The following is a 25030-nucleotide window of genomic DNA, read 5'->3' as shown; positions in this document are numbered from 1 at the left end:
AGTTGGTGCTTGTAAATATAGATACAACAACACTTGTGTGTGTTGGTTTCCATCATATGGCGTGGACGATTGGTTGTTCGTGTGTGTATGAGTGTGGTTGTGATTGGTGAGGGTCTGACCCTGATCAAACGGATCGCCCACAAGTGTGGGAAGTTGATTGTCAGGGAGTAGCAGGGTGTGTCGGTGGTTAAAAGGTTGTGTGCTATGTGTGTCACATGTGCAATGACACGTGAACAACAACAATGAGTGAATGAGTGATCACACTTTCTGCTTCATATCTGTCCATCCATCACATCAATCAATCAGACAAAGAGATAGAGTTTACACCTATTTTTGGGTTGTTGACAACTATGTATGGCAATGATCCCAAGACATGCAAGATTGACATCAACTAACTAGTTGTAGTTGTTGTAGTAGTTGTTGTTGAAAATGGAGATAAAGTGTTGTGATTGATTGTTTGATTGAGGATCCAGGAGGTTTGGATCTGTGCGGTCCTTAGTAATTTCCTCTGAGGTTGAGTGAGGGGCTTGACCTTTCATTCATTGCCAATCCAATCCAATCATATACATCCAATCATATACACATTTGACATACCTATAATAATGACTGTTTGATTCCTGTTCTTTTAATCAATAATTTGATTGAATCACCTATTATTGGATGGTGGCTGGATGGATGATGATGGGAGTCTTAGAGAGAGGGTATCTAGTTAGCAAACTTGGATGGTGGACTGATGATGGAGTCGTGTGATTGGACTAAAGTGGACAACAACAAATAATGTTATGTGTGTTTTGTTCTATTTATATGATCAATCAATGAATGAATGAATAGACGGGGATGATGTGTACACAATCCATCGCCTTCCTTGTCTAAGACATGCTACTTCAGCTTGTGTTGTTATGTGTTATGTGTTGTGATGTGAGTGTGGCAGGTTGATGCTCCCAGGAGTGTCTGTCTTTGGAGATGGACTGAAGTAATATCGACTTGCTTCTAGACAACACAACACCACCAGGCAAGAAGCAACGAGCAGTCAATGTAAATGACCAGAAATGGTAATCACTTGTTGTCGTAGTGTGTCTTTCCATTAAATGCCGCCATCCATCATCCTCATAATCATTCACACATTGATTGACATTCACTCACACACACCCCAGGGTGTGTGATTGATGGATTGTCTGACGAATTGATGTATGTGAGCTGGTGGGGTAGGTAACTTACTGTTCTGTTCTGATGCTATTACTGTTATTATTACAACTACTACCTACAATTACTACAACTTCAATTTACTACTATTATTATTACTTATGTAACTACTATGACTACAACTTCAATTTAAGAAAATATCTTTTGTCCATTGTAGTTTCATTCATGCCTCTCACCTGCCTCCACCATTCAACTGTCCAAAGACATCAATTTGTTCGATTTATTGATATTTTTTCGAACCAGTGGACCAGGGCCTTGGTCCCTCACAGGGTACTCCTTTGGCTCAACCCCCAAAATCGTGCCCAATCAAGGAGGTCCTTATGGGCAAATGAATGAACCCCACAAACAATCATCCAAAGTTGTTCGAAGTTATCGTCCTGTGAAGAAACAACCACCTATGAAAGCAAAAGAATGAATGCCTTGTGAGCAATTGAAGGTTGGGCCGGCATCTCAAACTGATTCCATCTCCAACATCAGATCAATCTGATGATTACCGCCCAATATCCAACAATCCCGTCAGATCAAAATGATTGATTGATTGATTGATTGGAATAGAAAGAGATACGAATACACCCGTATCCAGTTTGTTGGCGTTTATTGCAGTGTGATCCAAAGAATCGTTAGAACCTTGGACCTCTCTTACGTCCTGTGTAAACAGAGTCAGCCTTGACCTCCTTGCCTTGATGCCTCTGTCTGTCCTTCTTGCCCTTGATCCACTCTTTCGTCTTGACTTTCAAACCGCCGCGTTTTCCGCCACGTCTATGTTCGCTCTTTCTATTTACATACTTGACACCGCCGCTCTCCTCCTCGATCTCGCCGCCAACACCCTTGGCTTGGGGCATGCTGGCATTGGCGCCAGTGAACAGAACCAAGAAGTACTTCTTGGCCTTTGTAGAGTTGGGGAAGTCGATGAGCAGACCTCCAGTGAAACCACAGCGCATCGCTGCCGATGTGATCATCTCGATCTGTGCGGCATTCTCTGGGTAGAACTGCAGGATGGCTTTGCCACCACGGGTCAGAACGCTGAACAGTGACTGGAAGAAGACCTGCAGTCTCTTCCTGGGGTTGTGATGTGACTTTTCTGCATTGCACAGCCATTGTACGGCTGAGATACTGATGGCGCCGTCGAATGAACCAGGACGGAATGGCAGGCCTTGGCCCATATCGCGCAGGATTACATCACCTTCGACCTCGCGCTCCACCGACACATCCAGCATGTCCTTTGAAATATCACAACCAATCCATTCGTGACCGTGATCAGTGACAACGTCGCCACTTATACCTGATCCACATCCAATATCCAATAACAAAAGACCTGTCTTATCCTCTGGAATAGCGAGGAGCTCATAGGCTCTCTCAGCCATCACAGATTGAATCTCTATAATACGTGAGCTACATTCATATAATATCGCATATTCGAATGAGTGAGTGAGTGATCTTGTTCGTTTGATCTCTGTATGATCGTTCTAAGATACTAATACGATTGACACATACTTTGAAGAGTACTTTCGAGACTCTGTCTCATCGTAGAACTATGTGATGTGATTGATTGATTGATTGATTGTTGGTAAGTATGTTTACTCATTCTTTGTGATCTAAGTTCAACATACTATTTCCGGGGCTGCTATATGCTCTGGTCTAGACATTGTATATAAATGTAAGTATGTGTATTTGTTTGTTATTTAAGTGTGAATGACCTCACTAAAGTGTATTGCACAACCTTTGAATGATTCGTTCGTTTTTTTCACACCATCTCTATTTGTGTGAGCCAATCATTTCAATCACTTTTATTGTAGTACAACAACCAGTCAATGCCAAGAGACAAGACCTAATTCTAGTCTATGTTATGTCGAATCTATAGATTGTTGAATTGAATAATAGTCAATGTCTTGACAAAAGTAGATAGGCCAAACCAATCAACAAATAGAAGAGACAAACAACAACAACATTACAGATGACATGTCATACGACATCACAGCAGCTAGTTACAACTTTGAAAGTCTATCGGGACAACAACATCAAGCAAGATATTGATACTGATGAGTTTGTTGTCATTGTCAAAGTATCGCTCGCTATCTTTCAAGTTCGGGTCGAGCTGGGAACGACCCGATTGCCACCATGCAACTGCGACATGTAATTGTGGTTAAGAAACAGTCGTCTGTCGGTCAGTCAAGAGACCTTCATGATTGGTCTCAGGTGAAGCCGCAATAATATCAACAATAACCTCACCACTTCACTTCGCTTCACATCACAACACTTCAATTCACGACAAGTCATGTTTGATTGTATGTGTAATTCACACTTTGTATGAACATCTCATGTAAATAATCGGCCATGGAAATTTCCGTTTGAGTGTATTTGATCAAACAGGCCTAGCAAGATTGTCGTTGGAAGATTACTATGTTTGATTTTAATTAAAAGGAATGATTTTGATACTGATAATGGGGCTAGGAACAGAACGGGTCAGCTCATCATCAACGAGTTTAGGCGTGGCTCCCACCATCCCACCCATCTCAATCAGGCAGATGTCCCCATCCGTTCATCCATCCGTCCAATACACTGCCCTTTTTGCAAAGGTCGCTTCATCAGTTCTCTCTTTCCTCAACCCTCCCTCCTCCTTGATCTGAATGAATGAACTGAATGAATGATGAATGAATCAAGGAGGTACCTTCGTCCGTCTGTTATGTTTGAACAACATATCGACTATTCGTCGTCGTGTATAGTACACATATATAGTAGGTCAGCGCAACAGAGAGCACAATTGTATTCATACAAACACATATTAAGAAGCAAGTAGCAAAGGTATTGTCAAGCCTCAAGTCATATCATATCATATCATGTCATGTCAAGTCAAGTCACATTGTCCCCGACTGGTCAGGTTACATTATGTTTGTCTTGGATATCCAACATTTGGTCCTCCTGCACAATGAATCACCGATCATCTATGGATGGGCCTGAATTACATCAACTTTGCAAGGCTCACTCATTCATCACATCACAGCCAACACAGTTTTCCAATACCTTTTCCATGTCTTACTTCAGAATGATTATGAACATACAATCAATGTTCATCATAATCCAACTTCACAACAACACCCTTCATTCATTCATATCAATCAATCACACACTCTAGCACAAACAACTGATCACACACACACTCTGATCACACACACTGACGACAGACAAAGAGAGAGAGAGGTGTCGTCTTTACTCTTTCTTAGCCCAATTTCCAGCGACACTGTTACCCATTGCCCGCATCACACATATATATACATATATACTATACGTCAACACATAATAACAATAATAATAACAATATATATTTATATATACTGATTGACATGTCCCCAATATAGATAGTCGTAGTATAAGCAAACAACGTTGATCCGCCAATCAATCAACCAATCAATCATTCAATCAATCATCCATTGTAGGTACAAACACAATGAGTGTGACCATTGTTTGTCAACAACAATGACATGTATATTCCTGCAATAGCCGTCTGTTTTTGGGCACCAACAACATCAAACTCGCTCATCACTTACCATTATTGATGATGTGTGGACGACGCATATTGCAATGGAGTGAGGAGTTTACATGTCCAAATGCATTTGGAAATTAGTAGTGTCGTTGTTGTTGGTTGGTTGTTTGTGTTCCTCATCAAGTTCAGTTCAGTTCAGCGCTATATTATAGTTCGTCATCATCAACATCATCATTATTCCATTCCATTCAATAATCTTTTTCACCATCAATCAATCAAATATTATCTATATCCACTCCATCAATCAACAGTTGGTCATCAAGCTAAATATTGTCATTCACAAGTAATTATCGCTTTCATTGGATATGGGACACTTCCAGCAGGACACTTCCAGCAGGTTCCATAATTCGAACTCAATCCAATCAATCAATCAATCAATCAATCATATTGACCAGGGTTATATGCCACGAGTTAACTCTCTCCCAATATCCTATAGGATATTATTAATTATTTATAATGTTGTTGTTGTTATAATTATATCCCTTACACTATCAATCAATCAGACCCACCAAATTGATTAATAATAACACGTCGACCTCTGATCATATCCTTGGATGGATGGGATGGACCATGATCATTCATCCAGACCAAGACCACGCACACACACTTTAACACGAACACACAACTCACTCTTGACAACACAAACTTGAACCACGTCCTACAAACATTCCACTTATCAATATCCACTGTGTGTTGAACACAAACACATAATTGACACAATAATCCATCACTCTCATTGGAGTCCGACGTATCCACATCATCATCATCTTATCTATATATATACATATAATGTATAAGGTGGGTGAGTGTATGTGTATATGTGTGTGTGTGTGGGTAATGACGGATATTCATGACAGTCAATCAACCAACCAATCAATCAAACAACTATATTGAGAGTGACACTATCACTACTGATTGTTGTGCTAACACCAATATGTATCCACACACTTCAACAGATTCTAAGTTGACAACAACATTGAATTGGCAACTATAGTAGTAGAGGGAATAGCAGTAGTAGTAGCAACAGCAGTAGCAACAGCGGAAGCAGAGTCAACAACAGGGGAATTCAAGAAGAAGAAGGAGGTTTGGCAAATTGTGTGAAGGTGATTGGCTGATCAGTCCCTCCGGCCCACGCATCACCGTCCCAACCACCAACTCATCCACCCCGTCACACGATCAATCACAAGGTAAGGCGATACATAGATACCACACGACCAAGTCAACAGCAGTCATTCAGTCAGTCAGTCAGTCATCAGTTCATCTGTCATCATCATCATCATCATAATCATGCATCATCATGCATCAATGTGACAGTCATCATGTGTCAACATCAATGTTCACGCACACTCTATCATTCATTCAATCAATCAATCATTCAATCAACTTATGTTGTTGGATGATGTGTAAAGATAGACATCTATCCGACGGACGACCACGACAATATGGATGGACACATGGATGGATGGTTGAGTGTTGTAGATTGATCCGCCATTCATCGATCATACACTTGTTCCACAACACACCTTGTTGTTAAAACAAGAGTAACATCTCGTGTAGATGTTATCATTTGTCCACGCGTTGCCAGCATCGCCCGCTTCTACCCGCATTCCTTTGAACGCGGTGCGCGCTCGCGCGCCAGCACACAGCTATAAGGAAAACTGGAGTTGTTGCTGCTGCTTTTAAATTTCCCCTAATCAATCAATCAACTCACAGTTGTTGTTGTCCATCCTTCCTTCCTTCCATCTATCCATCCATTCAGCGCTGTTGTTGTTGTGATCACGTATACATCATGTATCATAAGTGAGGATGTGGATGGATGGATGTCTAACACCAACCCACGCACCATCACACACCACCTGGACACTATTCCATCCATCCATCCATCCATGATCCATGATCCATGATCCATGCCATCAATACTGCACTCTCTTCCCCTCTTTCCTTTGTCTCACTCCACCACTACCTCACACATGGATGTTAGAAGACAACGCTTCCACCGTCCATCCTCCTCAWTCCTCCTGTCAATCAATCAATTAGAACAAACAAACATCTAAAGTTGACATCATTCACACAATTGTTGACTCCTAGGATATCTTTGTACCTTGTTCCAGTTTTGCTATAACTATACTATATCCTCTTCCATTCCATTCCATTCCAACTCACAATCACTCATGTATGATAGTTGATCACTCGCCAGACATAGACAGATCACTGACCAATTCCAAATCCAATCCAATACAGATATCTCCCTTCCCTCAAATATATATATATCAAATGGACATTGATCATATTACAGGTGACAATACGATGACGCCTCTGTTGCCTCACTCAGTGCTGCCTCCACTATCCCTAGCAAGGGGGCCATTGTCAAACACATCTCCATTTCAAGCCAATAGCATCATCAGTAGTAGTAGTAGTAGTGGTAATGGCAATGTCAATGGCTATCGGTTGCATAGACAGCCATCCCTCCCAAACAACTTGGGAATGGCCAATCCCATCAATCTCAAGAGCAGCAATGGTATAGCCAACAGCAACAGCAGTAGTAGCAATGATCTGCTGTACTACAGGGGCGCCAAGCAACAACCCATCACCACCAATGGACATGGCCGACCACTCAACAACAACAACAACAAGCTTTCATCATCACATCCAGCCTTCAACAACAACAATGTTGCTGCGGCCTTTGCAACCAATCACAGCTTTGACAATCACCATCATCACAACAACAACAACAACCAGATCAACAACAACAACAGCAAGAGTCGCAATAGGAACCGAGTGGGATGCAAGAATGTGGCATTCGGCATGCTGTCAAAGGATAAGATCAACCTGTTGCTCAAGATCATGAAGGAGAAGAACCAGATATCATCCATCGACCAGACCATCACGATTGTCCTGTCGATCGAGGAGATACTGGCGCTGATACTGGACGAGCTGCACAACCGCGATGTCTATCTGTCTAAGTACGGCATCAGACTGGTAGGCAGCACCGCGTCGATGATCATCGCCAATCAGAAGGACAAGGACAAGCAGCTGAGTGAGTCGATGTTCAACGACATCGACCTCAGCTTCTACATCTACAGCATGACCAACTTCATGACGCTGCTGGATGTCGAGGAGACAGTGATCGTACGCGAGGTCTACCGCCAGACGGGCAAGACCATCGGCAAGAAGGAGGTGTTTGACACATTCTTCCGCGAGCGCGTCAAGGTCACCAATAGGGACGAGGCCGACCGGTATACGGGCGACGACTGGTCGCTCATCACCATTGGCCACGAGAATGCACGTCACATTGACATCAAGTTTGTCAAGAGGATCGAGCGCCCTTATGCATTCTCAATCGACTCATTTCACATCATTCTGGATCCCCTGGTAGAGAACTACAAGCAGCTTCTGCCAGGCAACAACAACGCAGATGGCTTCATTGAGCACACGTTCATGTCTGGCAAAGAGGAGACGGCGTCAACGTCGTCGGTCAGCGCCAGCAATAGCAACAACAACTCCCTATCGTCGTCGCCGTCGCAGTCGCAGGTGTTCTCTGCATCTCCATCACCATCCTTTTTTTACGACTCACCAAGCTTCACCTCGTCCGTTGATATGAACGAACCAATCACTACGCCATCGTCGTCATCCTCTTCACTGGCCTCGTCCACCTCCTCCACCGCATCGTCCTCGTCGTCGACTGCATCCGTGGTGTCACACCCCGGCAGCAGCACATTGGTGTCACAGTTCTCCTCGTCATCACTGGCAGGACCATCATCTGGCACCTCATCATCAAACTCCTCGCCACTGTCCTTCTCCAACGCCTCACTTCCAACTATTTTTTCCTTCTCACCCAACCTCTTGAATGGAGATCAATCATCGCAGGATGAAGAGTATCCACCCATCCTATCACTCAGCCAACACCTTCCACCACCTTTATCACTACCCTCCGCGCCAAACTCATCATCCATTTCCAACGCCAACATCAGCAACAGCAGTAGTAATCAAACTACTCCATCCAAACCAAAGCGGCCAACGCCCATCAGGTCGCCAAAGGTGGACAGCGATTTCCCACCACTGTCATCCCCTTCACCAGCACCATCGCCAAGATCAAACGCTCAGAAGCCACTGGAGAAGAATGCTTGGGATCAAAGCAGGTTGCTGGACAAGCTGAACCCATTGCCAACACCATCAACAGGCAAGAGACAAAAGAGTAAAGCGAACAACAACAATAATCAAAAGAATAGCAACAACAACACATCCACGACAACCACACCCAACTCCACATCCACTTCAACCTCAACTACATCTACAACCCCAACTTCCACATCATCAACAACCACTCCAGCTCATCCATCACCTCTACCAAGTCCTACAGCGAACAAAGCAGTGGCAGCAGCCAGCAAACCTCTATGTGTACAGGTGTTTAGCATCTTTGGAAACTACCACAAGGCCAAACTGGACCTCGACAACAACCAGTTGGTTACCACCGATCCAAGGAGCATCAGACGAGGCATCTTCCGCTACTGCTCCGAGCTGGCCAAGGGCAGGGTAGCCAGCGATCCTTCCCAGTTCAACGAGATCTTTAGGGAGACGTTCTTCACACACGACAAGATGAAGCCTCTGGAGTTTGAAAAGACTTTGATCAAGTACGTCAAGAAGCATCGCAATGAGGCCGTCAGCTTCCTGAAACATCTCGAGTCCATCCTGATACAGCCATTCACACCGACACCTGCTCCAACGCCAACGCCCACACCTCCTGCCTCGGCTGGCACCTCCACCAACAGCACTCCACTGTGTTCGCCCATCTTCACTTCGACGCCCAACCCACAAGAGTTGGAGTCATTGTTGTTGGCCGAGGGCTCAGTCAACAACGAGACCACCTACGACGTGTACTACTTTGACTATCTCAACATCATTGCCAGCATTCGCTCCTATCTGAAACACAATAAGTTCCATCTGCTATGCGAGAAGATCGTGCTCGATATCAGGGACCGCAGTGTCTCGCCCACCCAGTTTGCAGCCGCCCCAGCAAACCCATGAGTCAGGTCAGACACCCCTCAGACCAATGTACCAACTCAATCAATCATATACACACACATGTACATATATTACATTGTAAACACTTCCAACCAAGCAATCGATCAATCATCCATATGAATCATCCATCCCAAGCCACCTTGGCCACCAAGTAATGCCAAGACAACAACAATCCACACATTGTAATCTCGAACGTTCACTGCCCGACCTCAATTGTTATATATAATAATTATTAAAGTATAACTGTAACTATCGACTTATTTATTATTGGGTTGGGTTGAGGCAACTGACTTCAGGGATGGTCAATATCTGGACAAAGGTGTTGGCTTTGTTGTAACGACATGTATACTGACTGAGACCCAATGAGTGACATTCGTAATTAATGTCGCTTGGGAGGTACTTTGGGATATTTGCCAAAATTGTTTCCCAGCTGCTGTCTGTGGACCTTTGTAATATGCTCAAGGTGTTGCGTTTGTCCAGTCGTCGCAGTTGCATAAGTGATCCATCGGTGAACCTCAAGTAGTAGGTGGTAACATTGGGAACTCTCGTGAATAGATGCTTGATGAATAAAAGCAGAGGACGAGCATTCTCCTTTTTTAGCTTGTGATTGACAATGAGATGGAAACTATCAAGTTTGGTGATGAATGGTGGAAGTACACCTTCAAATCTGACTGGATCTCTGACTCCAACCGATATCAGAGACTTGGGGAAGGTGCCATCAAACCTGAAATGGTTGAGGCTGGCCAGGACCACGTGAAGCAATCGTGGTGGCCATGCCGTCTTGCTGCTGGGCTGACCAGAAGAACGGGGAATCGACAAGCGAATGATTGAGTCTGGTAGTAGACCACTCGTAATATGTTGTTTGCAAAAGTGATCGACCAAGTTCAAGGTTTGTAGCTTTGAATCTTTGGACAGGATAGGTATGTCTCCATCAGTGGTCAACCAATTTAGTGACTCTGGCAGTTGATTGCTCGTGATTGGTGTAAAAAAGTCCATGATTGTCAAGAATTTTAGAGTGTTTGGCAGCATTCGCCTTGTGACGCCATCCACCGAACATATCTTCAATTGTATTAGACGTGTCGGGAGTACACCAGGAGTGATTGGTTTGAATCGATTGTCTCCAATCACCAGTCGTCTGATTGACTCTGGCAACAAACCAGGCTCAAGTTTGGCGTTGCTGTATTTACCAAGTGACAGAGTGTTGAGTGACTCTGGAAAGAGGTTGGGAGTGATCTCGATTTCGTACTCCATTCTAAGTTCGAGCAGTGTTTGAGGTAGGATGCCAGGTGTTATGGGCAAGCCATTGATGCTGCCGTTGGACGTCTCTAAGATCAGACGTGTGAGGGTTTGAGGGAATTGATTGTTCTTGCTGTTATCATTCAAGGTGGTTCGCAATGTTGAGCCACCTTGGGTCCTCTCTCTCACTTCCTTTTTATCAATATGTCTCCATTTATCATTGGATGGCTGAATATGCGGCAGCAGTGACTTCAACAATGAATAGAGTTGCTTGCACGTCATCAAGAGTAACATGGTATTGAGGTCATCGTTAACATATTTGACTATCTGTTTGAGTGCAATCAATGGTAGTTTAGATATGTTGTTGGATGACAATGACAATGACAATGGCAACGACAATGATTGATTGATTGATGTTGTTGAGTTGGTCGGTGTCGATGACTGTGACTTAGTAAGAGTGTTTTCCAGTTCTTCAAAGTGAAAGCTTGGTTGTAGAAGACCGTCTGTTATTGGTTTCTTATCAGAATGAGTATGACTTGTTGTTTGAGTTGTTTGAGTTGTTGGAGTTGATGGAGACGTTTGAGTTGTTGTTGGCGTTGTTGCAGGATCGGCAACTTGAAGATGAGGCCTGATCGTTTCTAAAAGTATGTTTGCACATTCATACATATGCTTGGGCAAGTGAATGGGAGACACGAGTTGCGAGCACACTACACACTTTGTTGTTAACTCCACCAGGTTCTTTATATTCTCTCTGCGTTGTGAATCTCCATTGTTTTTATCTGTTGACATTGTTATCACTTAAACGAAAATAAAAATGATCATTCGTTTGTCCAAACCAACCACGTGTTTCGCGATTTATTTATTTCATCTTGGTTTGGGCAACAGCATCAGGAATGGTCATTATCTGGACAAAGGTGTTGTTGTTATCTTCTTTGTTGAAACGATTTGTCAAACGAGCTTGGAGACCCAATGAGTGACATTCAGCATTTACATCACTCGAGAGGTAACGCGAATAGAGCCATGCGATATACAAAGACCTGGGGTCTGATGACCTTTGAAACACGCTCAGTGTGTAGCGTTTGTCCAGTCGTCGCAGCTTCATAAGTGAGCCGTCCAAGAATTTCAAGTAGTAGGTGGTCACATTGGGAACACTAATGTATAGAGACTTGATGAATCGCAGCAGCTTCTTAGCAGTTGCCTTCTCTGCCAGTAGATAGATTGTGAGATGAAGACTATCTATTTTGGTGGTGAAGCGAGGTAGTTGACCCTCGAGTTGGATGGGGTCCCTGACTCCGACTGATCTCAGAGTCTTGGGGAAGGTACCGTCGAATCTGAAATGGCTGGTTGTGCCCAGGGTTACGTGAGACAGTAGTGGAGGCCATGCCGTATTGCCCTTGTTCTGTCCTGTGGCACGGGGAATTGACAGGCGAGTGATTGAGTCTGGTAGTTGTCCATACTGAATGTGCTGTCTGGCTTTGAAACCAGCCAAATCCAAGGTTAGTAGCTTTGAGTCTTTGGACAGGATTGGTATGTCTCCATCAGTGGTCAACCAAGTGAGTGACTCTGGCAGTTGTTCGCTGGTGATCGGTGTTCTAAAGTCCATGATTGTCAAGAATTTGAGAGTGTTTGGCAGTATTCTCCTTGTGACGCCATCCACTGAGCATATCTTCAATTGTCTTAGACGTGTCGGTAGTACACCAGGAGTGATTGGTTTGAATAGATTGTTGACAATAACCAGTCGTCTAATTGACTCTGGCAACAAACCAGGCTCAAGTTTGTCATTCCTATATGATTGAAGTGATAGAGTGTCCAGTGACTCTGGGAAGATGTTCTGTGTGATCTCGATCGGGTACTCCATTCTAAGTTCGAGCAGTGTTTGAGGTAGGATGCCAGGTGTTATTGGCAAGCCTTTGGAACTGCCCTTGGATTTCTCTAAGGTCAGACACGTCAAGGTTGGAGGGAAWTTGAATGTTCTTGTCAATCAACATGGTTCGCCATGTTGGGCCACCTTCAGTCCTCTCAGCCACTTTCCACTCATCAATATGTCTCCATTTATCATTGGATGGTCGAATATGCGGCAACAGTGACTTCAACAATGAATAGAGTTGTTTGCATGTCATCAGTAGTACCAAAGTGTCAATGTCTTGGCCAAAATATTTGATGATCTGTTTGAGTACAATCAATGGTAGTTTAGATAAACAATTGTTGGAATTATGTGATGCCAATGACAATGCAAATTCCAATGATGGATTACTGATTGATGTTGTCGATGGGTTGTTGTGTGTCTTGGTATGGGTCTGTGGCTGTGTCTGCGTTGTTGATATTGTTGATGATGCCACGACACTTGTACATCGAACATTGGTAGTCTCAGGAGTGTTGTTGGCGATGTCTTCAAAAAGAAAGTTTGGTTGTAGAAGACTGTCTGTTGTTGGTTTCTTATGAGAATGAGTATGACTTGTTGATGGAGTTGTTGGGGATGTTGTTGAGGGATCGACTATTTGAATGTGCAGTCTGATTGTGTCTAAAAGAATGTTTGCACATTCATACATATGCTTGGGTAAGTGAATGGGAGGCACGAGTTGGGAGCACACTACACACTTTGATGTTGACTCCACAATCTTCTTTATATTCTCTCTTCGTTGTGAATCGTTATTATCTGTTGACATTGTTCTCTCTTCAATGAAAATGAAAAAGACGAAACACACTCATTGGTTCGTCTTTTGATCAATCATTTAGTGAACTATATATCTTGATCATTCAGTGCACTCTTATATCTTGATCATAGATGGATCTTGGATGGTATTCCAAATACTCATTTATTATTAACCTTAAAGAATGATGGTGGAAAAGTAAGTATCTGTATGAATGTGTTGTTCATGTTGGCCTTGCTTCCAAATGTGATGGATCTGCTGATGATGGGAATGTTGAGACCTAATGCATGAGCAGATCTCTGGCCGAACCTATTAGAGCTATCTCTAGATTCGATTGTCTTATTACGTCGTTGCACCATACATAGTGTGGTCTTCTTGTCAAGTCGTCTCAGATGCATCAACGATGAATCGCTAAATAGAAAATGATAGGTCTTGCAATTGGGAATGTACCCATACATAATCTTGATATTGACCATCAATGCCAGGTCTAGCTTCTTGAGCGGCTTTGAGATGTTGAGGTAGAATGCATCCAACTTGGAGTCGAACACTTCCAACTGAGGAAAGTCAATTTCCTCCAGGAGACCGACTGATCGAACTGTTTTGGGCTGACTCTGCCAAGTGACAGATGTGTGAGGAGAGCTGGAAGGACAACTGTGTCCCATCTCTGTGCCAACGACCCGCTCAGTGCCAGACTTCTGATCGTGTTGGGAAGCAATGCCTCGTTGTGGAACTGTTGACTGCGCTGTGGCATGACCAATGTGTGAAGGGATCTTGGCTGTGAAATGGCGAATGTCTTGACATTGAGCTTTGGAGTCACATATTTAAGATCAAGGAATGTGAGTGAGGGTGGCAGGAGACCTGGCCTTAAGTCGGTATCATTGACCTCAACATGCTCCAATGTCAGATACCTCAGTTTGGCTGGTAGCGATCTTAGACCAATGCACCTCAGGTTATGTAGAGTCAATTTGACAAGTGATAGCGGTAGTACGCCAGGCCCAATTGGTGGACACATGCTTGCCATTCTCAATTGGCCCATGTCCAGTGTGACGAGTGAGTCGGGCAGTGTACCAGGTACCAATGCATGGATTGATGAATGACTCCTTGAACTTGAGCTTGGTGAGCGAGTCGGGAAGTGAGCCCGGTATGATCTTGCCGCCAAAGTTGAACGATAACGAGAGAGTGAGCAGTGATTGAGGTAGCACTCCGGCTGGTATCGATTTTTCTTCGTTTCTAAAACATAGCTTCAACTTGGTCACTGTTGGCGGTAGGTTTGAGCATTTGTCTTTGAAGTCCTTTTGAATAGATTTTACATTTATACTCCTCTCTCTTGGATTATCATCACTATATTTATCTTTATCATCATTATTATAACTGGGTGTATCTGACATTATATGATTCTTTAAAGTTGATGGTTGTACATGAGGTAACAACATCTGCTTCAAACTATACATTCTCTTGCATGTAAATATAAGTGATAATACATCAAGGTCATTGTCTACAAATATTGATATCTGTTCGATTCGTTCACTTGATAGATTGTTCAACATGTTATTATATATTATTATTATTATTTGTAGATACTGTCGTCGGAGAATGATGTAGCGAAAAGAATGAATAATGAACAAACATCGAATGTGGGTTGACCTTTTGCGGAAGTCCAGATTCTAAAATATCGTTTGATCTTTCCAGATCTTTTTTGGAAGTTGACCATCCACATTCTTCAAGATTAAGGTTGGTCCAAAGATTCATCAATGTTCATTCATTCAATATTGATTCATAATAATAATTAAGATGAAGATACAAATAATAATAATTGCATTGTTGGTGACATCATCTTTGTTTGTGATGGCAATACCCTCACAATGGATGATTGATGGTGTACCTTATCATAGACAAGAGACGAATTATAACTGTGGGGATGCTTCATTACAAATGGTATTGTCTTATTATGGACGTAATATAACACAGAAACAGATAGTTGATGTTGCCAGGACATCAAAGAGTGTTGGAACACTATCTTATGACATTGCACGTGTTGCTCAATTCTCAATTTTAAGTCAATCGCAAGGTACAAAGTGGAAGAATCACGAATCATTCGAAGGATTCAATGGCTATCCACATGGACTCAATGCCGTTGGTTATTCATCCAATGAAGAATGGACCGACTCACTCAAGACTTCTATCTACCTAAACATCCCCGTGATTGTCCTAATGCACTACTCTGTCGAATCACCTGGTGGACACTTTAGAGTTGTAATTGGTTACAATGTAAGTATGATTGATTGATCAAATTAGTATGGCCATGATCACTAACATTATATATCACTAGGATGATGATGAGACGTTTACTACCCTCGACCCTTGGGATAGAGATGGCCAGCCTCAGGTGTTTGTGATTCCTTATTCCAACTTTACTACACTTTGGAATTATACCGAGGTGGATAGTCCGAGAGGAACACCATTCTTTGGTTGTGCAATTTGGCCTTTGGACATCACTCTAAATGTTGAGTCCAGCCAAGGAAATCAAACAATCTTTGTTGGAACCGTGCTCTACAACAACCCCATTCCAGGACTATCTGAACTAAGCCTGTAAGTAGATGATCAGGTCCACCTTGTGCCCCTACCTAACTAACTAAAAAACTCAACGAATGAATGAATAGACTCCCAACGACACTTGGAACGTATACATCACTTGAGGCACCAAGGGATAGCCAGTTTGCAGGTCCAAGCTCATTGACTACTTTAGCAATGGATGAGGGTACTACATATGACTTCACATTCAATGTCACTTGTCCAACAAAGTGCACAGGAACATTCAACTTCACCTCCGAGTTGATCATTCAAAGCTGGGTGCCAGACACTATCGATAAGGACAACAATTACTACCCACCATACTACTTTATGGATGTAATTGGTAACACTGTATCGTTGACATTGAAATAATAAACAAAGAGAGAGGAGCAGGAGCAGGATGTGTAGTGTAATGTTACATCGGGTTGTTATTACTTTATAATCTCGTCAACTTGATGATGTGTCGACACATCATCCAATCATGTGTCGTTGCCATCCACTTATGATAGTAATGGTGATCAACGACATCTCCATTCTTGAGGGAGAGTTGGGAATCCAAACTGAATGATTGATTGACTGACTGATTGGGCTGGCTGGCATGGCTGGCTGGCTGGCTGACAACTTATAGAGTGAGAGATGGACATCTCCAAAGTGGCAATCACTAGATCGATCACTCCAAACGTCTAATATTGCATCCAGAACCGACTGATCCTACACCAGTGCCAAGCTCATTCAGTAGATCACTCTTTCCAAAGAGTAGCTGTTGTTGGTTCATATGTCTAGGTATAACATCCAGCTTTGCCAAAGGATTGTATTGTTCATTGAAATAAGCAATCCTATTACTATGGGCATTGCTATTCCTAAGTACAAGTAACTTTGTTCTATTTATAACTGATAATATTAATCTATACATGTTTGACTTTGTGTCCTTAAAATATCTATATACAAGTTATAACTTAAGTAAGTTAAGTAGTAATAATAAATAAATAATGATTATAATGGTGATGAATGATTATTAATATGTCTTTGTGCTTGTTGTTAACATAAACAATGTAATTATATATGTATGTATGTACAATGATGAATGAAAGAGTGAGGGAAGCAACCTTTAAGTGACTTTCCCTTGACATTTTGGGGTTTGTTTGTTCAGGTAATTGGGTACAAATCCAGAATTGGATATTTTGTAACCTTCAAAAGAAGCATTGCGTGTTCCAAATGTAGATTATGTGTACACTTAAAAAGGGTGGGCAGAAGTGATCAAATAAATAGGAATGTGATTCGCGCTCGATAGTGATAGCGATACCATCTTAGACCTATTGAACACAGCTCAACATACATTGATTGATGGTGTCAATGTCTAATAACATTTGAACTTCATTCATTATGTATAGTCAACATTGGTCATTCGTATTTGCTAGAAAGGGGTCCATGAACTGAACTATTCAATCAATCAATGAATCAATCATAAACATAAATCAGTTAGTAGTAATGGATAGTACAACAGATTCAACATTCACACAACAACATACATTGTTGTATTCATTATGGGCTTTGTCTGTTGCAGTTGTGATTGCAACATTCACTACATATCCTTTGGAATTGTGGAGAATGAGAAGACAGGCATACCCGATTGTAAAGAGATATTACTCGTTCCTGTGGAGATTGCAATCACGTGATACAGTGGTCAAGAAGAGACGTGTAGCAGAGGAGTGCTTCATTGATGAGTTTGGTTGGAGTGTATTCGCAAGAGGCTTCGTTGTCGAACTGGTGGCCAATGCCATGCTCATACTTGTCATTCGATTCCTCGTCGGTGACGACAGATATTGGAGTGCTGTTGGCACTCGCTCAAGCACATTCATCAGTGGATCACAGCAATCTCATACCATCGACATCCAACTATTCATCAACATCATCCTGTTGACTGCGGTCTCTACATTCATCAGCTATCGAGCATTACAACAAAAGATAAAGCATCAGTTCAATGATGACAGAGGTGGCATCAGTGTGCGTGACGGCAGCGACGACAAGGTTACCGTTGCCTATCGCAGCAACATTGTCGAGTCTGGCATCAGAGAGGAGTTTGCACATGTCCCACCAACATTCTATCAATATTTCAAGGAGGCAACGATGCTGCTCGTCATGGAGATGATATACAACTTGCTCTTTGCTGTCTGTTTCGTCTTTGCATTCAACTTCCAACAGCAGATGTATGCAAGCGACACGAGCATAACACTGCCACAGGCTGGCGACTCGACGGCAATTGCATTCGGCAAGTATGTTGTCGAGTTCCTTCTGTTCCGTTCACCGGCACTCCCGATTGCAGTGGCGGCCACTGTTGGCGTGTTGGCAACACAACATCTATCGGTATTCCAAACACAGATGCAAACGTTTGACTATGCATTCACCAAGCTGCAGGTGGAGCTGATCAATAGAGTGTCAAGCATTGATGAACAACTATTACTAGAGTTCCCACGCAAAGCAATACGGATCTATCGCAAGAGTGTCAATCAAGGAATTGTCGGACGTCTACTCTACAACCCACTGCGGCTCATCGTCATATCACTCTGGTATGACTTTGTCATGGGCTTCTGAGCGAGGGTAGGGTCCAATGGAACCATTCCCCATTCAACCCAAACGTTACAAACGAATAATTATTAACTAAAATGTTGTTGAATACCAATGAGCGCCCAAAATGGAAATATCTGATCATGTCCTAATTCGGAAACAATCAGAAACTACATACATTCATCAAACATCATTCAAATAATCCATATCATATAAATAACAGGATGGAGTCAATACTTAAGAATACAGAGTCAATGTCGTTTGAAATGGTTGTTGACAAGGTTGAGGTTAGTAGTATCTCTGTTGGCGTGGCTCGAACATCGGTTGCAGTTGCCTCCATCAGGACACTGTTGACCAACAAGTTGGTCGGCTTGAATGATCAGACGATGTTCAAACAGTATGAACTACCCATGCTCAAACAGTACGCACCTTTCTACCTTGAGAGTGAGACGGCGGTGCAAGACCCCAAGTTGGCATGCATCGTAGATTCGCCATCAATTAAATATTGCCATATATGGAGTGTGATGGAAGTGATGAGATGGGGGTCATGAAGAATGATCATCACTTCACTCATTCATTTCATTCATTCATCCATTCATTATACATACATAAATATACATATACAATCCTTTCCAACTCCTTGCAACTTGAATGAAATGGCTCCAACTATATCAAAGAGTGTAGCGCGCACCTCTGTCCTCATCGCGGCAATTCGAACATACTTGAGTAATAAGTTGGTTTCATTCAATAATGATGCATTGTATAAACCTTATGAACAGCCATTAGTCAAACAGTACGCCAAGTATTGTTATACAAACCCAGTAGACCTGTGTAGTGATGTCCGGCTGACCATCATCGACCCATATGCACTGTTCTTCATTCGTCACGAATCCTCTCCAGACATCTTGGCAGAGTTCTTCCATACATTGCCAAAGTTCAAACCAACTGTTGACCAAGATCCCCTATACCAGAGCTTGATATCAAGTGGACTTGATGTGTCTAGTGTAGACTCGATTGCTCACTTCTTCAAGTCGAGCACAACATCAGAGGCTCAGATCATGCAAGGTTGGACACTGCTCTTTGATGAGATGATCTCAAACCATGTATCATGCAGGACAAGATTGATTGATGAGTTTGTACTCGAAGGTGTCTCGAATGGTATCAAACAGGTCGTCATACTTGGCTCTGGACTGGACACTCGAGCTCAGAGGTTGCCTCTAGACCACAGTGTCACAGTGTTCGAGGTAGATGTCGCAGAGGTGGTAGAGTACAAGAGACATGTCATGGAGTCTGCCATGTTGGCAATCGAGCCAATATCAAAAGCAAAGAATGTAGATATCAAAGAGGACCTGAGGTACCTCGATACATGGACATCCAAGCTCAAGGAATCAGGTTTCCAAACTGACAAGCCATCAATATGGATTCTGGAGGGACTGTTAATGTATTTGCAGCCAGAGCACACTGCCAACCTGCTCAATACCATATCACCAATGTCATCAAGTGGCTCTGCCATGATCATACAGACCACGGGAGTGTTTGATCGCACTGTTCCCAACTACTTTGGCAAGAATATCTTTCAGCAGCTGGCCGAAGAAGTGTTCATCCCAGCACCACGACCAGACGAACTACTTACCAACATTGGCTTTACCAACGGCCTGACAACATTATACGAGAAGGACCTGATAAAGATGTATGGAACGCCCGGGGCAGTCTACCAAGATCCATGTACGCCATTCCAAAGATTCACCAAAAGCTACAAACCTTGATTGGTTGATCATTAATTACTTCAACACTGTACACCTGCTATCTTTCTGTAACTGATCAATCAAGGAATCAATCATATTCAAGTCGATCAAACATCAACAATCAGATAATAAAAGTAGTTGTTTGTAGACATGGCATGCGAGCCATCAACATCAATTTATTGGATTAGGATCAGAGCTTCGTGGCAGAGGTCAGCGGCAGCTCAAGCATTGAGGGAGACAGTCTAGCTGGTGACAGAGGTTCGTAGCAGGATGAGAGACAAAGGCTCTTGGAGACAGAGGTCAGAGACAGCATGGCGGCACGACAGCAGATGTCAGACAGCACGGCGGCACGACAGCAGAGGTCAGCATGGCGACAGAGATCGGGGCAGCGGTCAGACAGCACGACGGCACGATAGCAGAGGTCAGAGAGCATGGTGGCAAAAGGTCAGCAGACAGCACGTCGGCAGCGGTCAGAAAGCACGGCCGCACATGCAGAGGTAAGACTGCGGCGGCAGAGGTTCGAGGTCAGTCAGCGTGGCGGCAGAGATCAGCAGCAATGCGGGAGTGGTTAGACAGCACGGCGGCAGGGGTCAGACAGCATGGCGGCAGAGGTCAGACAGCAAGGCGGCAGAGGTCAGACAGCATGGCGGCAGAGGTCAACAGCACGGCACTTCTGTGAGCTCAAGGTAAGGTAACAAAGGTTCAGGACATGTATGTATACAAGTATAAGTAAGAGAGTGAGAAGAATGAATGAATCAATGAGAGAGAAGTGCTTCGTATTTATAGCTGTCTATGTCGCACCATGAGTGTCACACGCACCATTCAACCAACCATCATTGACGGATTTTGAAACCCAGCCGTTGTCAATCCTGGTTACCGCGACAATTTCAAATTCGAATCCCAATAACTGACACTACCAACCACACTTGAAGTTCAAATGATCAAGTTGAATGGAAGTTCATTCCAAACAGTGGGGGAAGATATTTAAGTTGATCTTTAAAACACTACATTATTTCATCAATTGATTCATTCATTCATTCATTCATTCATACTACAACATCAGCATTTATAATATATATATATAATCAAACATTCAATTTCAATGCAATGGGTACCCAAACAATGACATGACCGAATCGGATTGTATCCCAGAAGGCCATCCCATCCATCTATCACACTTTTGCTGTCATGATGACAGACAGACGTTACCGCTCAACTAATCAAGTCTGCTATGCTGGTCTTCTCTGATCTCGTTCTTCTTTGATACAGGAGGAGCACTGCCCCGTGACGATCGACAAAGCGCCAAGCCCATCATGCATGTGATCGGACCGACCAGATGGTTGTCTGGATCCAGTGACAATCTCGGTGGTCACCAGTCTCAACCAAGATACACGCAGCATGGCGAGGTCCCCATCACCGAGGAAGTCTTTCACAATTCGCCTAGTCCCCCACCTCAGGAGGTGAGAGTTGAAGGGCAAGAAGGCAGCCACATTCCCATGAAAAGCAGCGTCCAAAGAGATCACTGTGGTCAACGAGTTGGATAGTGGGATTGGTATGGTCACTCTGTGAGGCAGTGGATTCATACAGACAGCTCGTTGGTGGTCGAGAGTCATTCACCATCAATTTGAAATAAGGGAGTGCCCTTAAGGAGACTGAACAACATGGTCAGGTTTGACAGCACCGGCGACGGAGAGGAGGGGTCCGCCAACTTCCATAACCAATCAGTTGCAAGCATCAGTAATGTAAAGAAAACAATGGCGAGACATCGATTGGGAAATCAACTCATCACCAACATTGTTTCACACAGCTCATCTTTGACACTCTCATCTCATCACTCAACACCTTGGCAGGTGACTGCTCACCTCCCACATCAGCCCGCCATTCACGATAATCTCGCTGTTGTCCGCCAAGCCCATGGCACCACCAACATCAAGATGCACAATCATCGTGGTGAGGAAGCCATCGCAAAGGGGATAATCTCATGGCAGAATTGATCGCTCAATCATGCAGTCACAGCAAGATCTAGCACATTCATCCTCATTGCACCCAACTGCAGTGGCTTAACACAGATGCACACTGCAGAGGCCGCTGGAGCAGCGCATCACCAGCATCATATCGGTGCACGAGTCCCAATCGACGTTTCTGAGAACAACCTCGACAAGAAGCTGTCATCGTCTCCAACTCATTCGATACTCGTCTTAACAACTCGACCACCATGCTCGACTCAATGATCACCGTTATTGGGGCATCACATCTCGATAATGATGTCTAGTCCAACCTGCAACATCTTCAGGAGCCGTTCACTGCGCTTCTACCACAACAGTACACTCAATCTATTACCTGGACAACTTGAGCTCATCTTGTTCATAGGGACATGCATCACTAGTGACCATCGAACCAACACTCACCCAGGCGGTCAGACTATCAGTCAGTTGCAGCAAGATAGAGCATCACATCCAATTGAAGGTGAAGCGATGCACTCATTCAATCATCATGGCCCACTTGGCACTCATCAACACGCGCATAGTACACCACCGATCACATGCAAGCACATCAAGATCACAGAGCAGTGTCAACAACAGACTCATCATTCATTCATTCATTCATCAGAGTATACTCTGAACGATCGTTGGGCTCTCTCAGGCCTCAATCAAGGCTCATCAACGTGAACTTCATTGGTGATGACACTGAGATGGTATTGAGTGATAAAAATTCAAATGGACCGTTAAATGGTCAATCTGTTAATTAAATATATATTTAAATATTTAATTCAAATTGTGTGTTTATGAGTGTGTGTGAGTGTGTGAGAGTGTGTGTGTGAGGATGTCACTGCTCACCCACTCACAGACTCTCTCATTGCGGTGAATGTCCTTGGACAAGTGGGCATTGACATCATTCATTACCTTATCAACTCTATTACATGTATGTACACTTATGTAACATTATTACAATGTTACTATAATACTATCATCATTCTAATTCATAATACTAACATTGACTCTCTATCTCACCAACCATCCAATCAATCAATATCAATCAATCATATTATTATTATTTATAGACTCTCTACTTCGGCTTTTGCCAAACTATTATCTACATAACAATAATATCACTTTAAACAGTGTTTTCCAACACTACTACGCCTTCTTCAACTCGACTTTATTATTATTATTATTACAATGCAATTTAATTATATTCAATCACTCTATCCACCTGCCAAGCCCCTTAGACTGTTGTTTGACCCGACAGTTCCCAAGACCTTGCTTCTGGCCACCAAAAAAGGCACGATCATCAGGAAGTTCAAGGTCTTCATTGACATTGGCGCGACACTTCTCATACTCCCATACGTCAAACCAATCAAACCACTGTTCGACAACAGGCGACCAAAGATTTTATTTGGAAAGGATCAAGATGGAGTCAGTTTCTCACGCAGGGTTCCTCTTGATGTCGCATTTGTCATTGCGAATACTGTCCCATACGCTCCTCTCAACCAGGAGAATAGTAATGTCCAACTCATTCACTGTATCTGTCTCAGGATATTACGATCGTTGCCTGTCTACCCCAGTAGGCAACCAGTATCCACCCCAAATCAAATGGGACCAAATCGTATGTTTACATCAAATGAACTCATTCATTCAATGATTGAGTGATGTCTGCCTGTCTGCTGTAAAACCAAGTACTAACCATCCTCGTCCATGTCCTTTTCATCCAAGACAATGAAATCAATCAACAACCTTCCGACCTCGGACCAAGACCTGGAGACCAACTTTATCCAACGATTCCATCCAGTCATCCAGTCACCCAAGCAGACATTGGCCACCACCAACTACCTAGATACCAATATCCACCATCACCAGATTATGAGGTGGATGAGCCTGTGTTCTCTCCTCCGGTCCCTCTCCTTTTCAATTAGTTATTCACCTATTTATATCTTGCCGTCGATCAAGCAGATGAGTGATGGGTAAAACCCAAATATCTCTCGGCTGGCGATTGAAACCAATCAACCACCAACATCAACAACAACAACAACAACAACAACAACAACAACAACAACATCAAAGTCGAGTTACCAACCCACCAATCAGAGGTCCTACATCCATCGCCCTTACCCAGATGACACAGTGGAGACGTTGTGATTCATTCACACGATGACCTGTCGTTGCGAGGTCTATTCCCTCCAAGTCATCCAGTGCCGTGCCAGTGCCGTGCCAGACCGTGAGCCATGCCGCCGAGCCAAGCCAGGCCAAGCCGAGGTGGACCTTTCCAGGACCGAATCCTACTAACATTTCCTCCCATCACCATTTGGCCATCTCCGCAAGGGGGTGGCCGTGGCCCATCATGCAAGAGGGATGGGTCGGCCTGTCATGCAAGAGGGACGGGTGGGCCCACCATGTAAGAGGGGTGGGCACGGCCTGGGGACTACACCTGTCGCTATTAGACTTTGGGCATCGTCGAGACAGGTATGGCAGCAACTTTGTTGACTTTGAGAGTTTCTT

At 43.4% G+C, this 25030-nt stretch overlaps 11 protein-coding genes across 11 annotated transcripts; 5 read left to right on the top strand and 6 right to left on the bottom strand.

Annotated features, from left to right (window-relative positions):
- Nucleotides 1–1823: 1823 nt before the first annotated feature.
- On the bottom strand, nucleotides 1824–2849 carry SAMD00019534_001750 (hypothetical protein; the record flags this gene model as incomplete). The annotated part of the gene is made up of 3 exons (XM_012903608.1): nucleotides 1824–2595; nucleotides 2698–2735; nucleotides 2814–2849. 3 exons carry the CDS (start codon nucleotides 2847–2849, stop codon nucleotides 1824–1826), a joined length of 846 nt encoding a protein of 281 aa, XP_012759062.1.
- Nucleotides 2850–7051: 4202 nt separating this feature from the next.
- On the top strand, nucleotides 7052–9769 carry SAMD00019534_001740 (hypothetical protein; the record flags this gene model as incomplete). Its single annotated transcript, XM_012903607.1, has 1 exon — nucleotides 7052–9769. One exon carries the CDS (start codon nucleotides 7052–7054, stop codon nucleotides 9767–9769), a length of 2718 nt encoding a protein of 905 aa, XP_012759061.1.
- A 261-nt stretch (nucleotides 9770–10030) lies between these two features.
- SAMD00019534_001730 (hypothetical protein) lies at nucleotides 10031–11284 on the bottom strand (the record flags this gene model as incomplete). The annotated part of the gene is made up of 1 exon (XM_012903606.1): nucleotides 10031–11284. One exon carries the CDS (start codon nucleotides 11282–11284, stop codon nucleotides 10031–10033), a length of 1254 nt encoding a protein of 417 aa, XP_012759060.1.
- A 577-nt stretch (nucleotides 11285–11861) lies between these two features.
- Nucleotides 11862–12860, bottom strand: SAMD00019534_001720 (hypothetical protein; the record flags this gene model as incomplete). Its single annotated transcript, XM_012903605.1, has 1 exon — nucleotides 11862–12860. One exon carries the CDS (start codon nucleotides 12858–12860, stop codon nucleotides 11862–11864), a length of 999 nt encoding a protein of 332 aa, XP_012759059.1.
- Nucleotides 12861–15459: 2599 nt separating this feature from the next.
- Nucleotides 15460–16240, top strand: SAMD00019534_001710 (hypothetical protein; the record flags this gene model as incomplete). Its single annotated transcript, XM_012903604.1, has 2 exons — nucleotides 15460–15921; nucleotides 15983–16240. Coding segments are annotated over 2 exons (720 nt in total), but the record flags the coding sequence as incomplete, so codon positions are not given.
- Nucleotides 16241–16897: 657 nt separating this feature from the next.
- SAMD00019534_001700 (hypothetical protein) lies at nucleotides 16898–17137 on the bottom strand (the record flags this gene model as incomplete). Its single annotated transcript, XM_012903603.1, has 1 exon — nucleotides 16898–17137. A coding segment is annotated over one exon (240 nt), but the record flags the coding sequence as incomplete, so codon positions are not given.
- Nucleotides 17138–17832: 695 nt separating this feature from the next.
- SAMD00019534_001690 (hypothetical protein) lies at nucleotides 17833–18816 on the top strand (the record flags this gene model as incomplete). The annotated part of the gene is made up of 1 exon (XM_012903602.1): nucleotides 17833–18816. One exon carries the CDS (start codon nucleotides 17833–17835, stop codon nucleotides 18814–18816), a length of 984 nt encoding a protein of 327 aa, XP_012759056.1.
- A 629-nt stretch (nucleotides 18817–19445) lies between these two features.
- Nucleotides 19446–20555, top strand: SAMD00019534_001680 (hypothetical protein; the record flags this gene model as incomplete). The annotated part of the gene is made up of 1 exon (XM_012903601.1): nucleotides 19446–20555. One exon carries the CDS (start codon nucleotides 19446–19448, stop codon nucleotides 20553–20555), a length of 1110 nt encoding a protein of 369 aa, XP_012759055.1.
- Nucleotides 20556–20724: 169 nt separating this feature from the next.
- On the bottom strand, nucleotides 20725–20967 carry SAMD00019534_001670 (hypothetical protein; the record flags this gene model as incomplete). Its single annotated transcript, XM_012903600.1, has 1 exon — nucleotides 20725–20967. The coding sequence occupies one exon, from the start codon at nucleotides 20965–20967 to the stop codon at nucleotides 20725–20727; it is 243 nt and encodes an 80-aa protein (XP_012759054.1).
- On the top strand, nucleotides 20902–21213 carry SAMD00019534_001660 (hypothetical protein; the record flags this gene model as incomplete). Its single annotated transcript, XM_012903599.1, has 1 exon — nucleotides 20902–21213. The coding sequence occupies one exon, from the start codon at nucleotides 20902–20904 to the stop codon at nucleotides 21211–21213; it is 312 nt and encodes a 103-aa protein (XP_012759053.1).
- Nucleotides 21214–24589: 3376 nt separating this feature from the next.
- SAMD00019534_001650 (hypothetical protein) lies at nucleotides 24590–24820 on the bottom strand (the record flags this gene model as incomplete). Its single annotated transcript, XM_012903598.1, has 1 exon — nucleotides 24590–24820. The coding sequence occupies one exon, from the start codon at nucleotides 24818–24820 to the stop codon at nucleotides 24590–24592; it is 231 nt and encodes a 76-aa protein (XP_012759052.1).
- Between the last annotated feature and the right edge of the window lie 210 nt (nucleotides 24821–25030).

Source organism: Acytostelium subglobosum (assembly GCF_000787575.1).
Source record: "Acytostelium subglobosum LB1 DNA, scaffold: scaffold1, whole genome shotgun sequence".
In the NCBI taxonomy this organism is placed as follows: Eukaryota; Evosea; class Eumycetozoa; order Acytosteliales; family Acytosteliaceae; genus Acytostelium; species Acytostelium subglobosum.
This window is presented reverse-complemented; position numbering and strand designations above follow the sequence as displayed.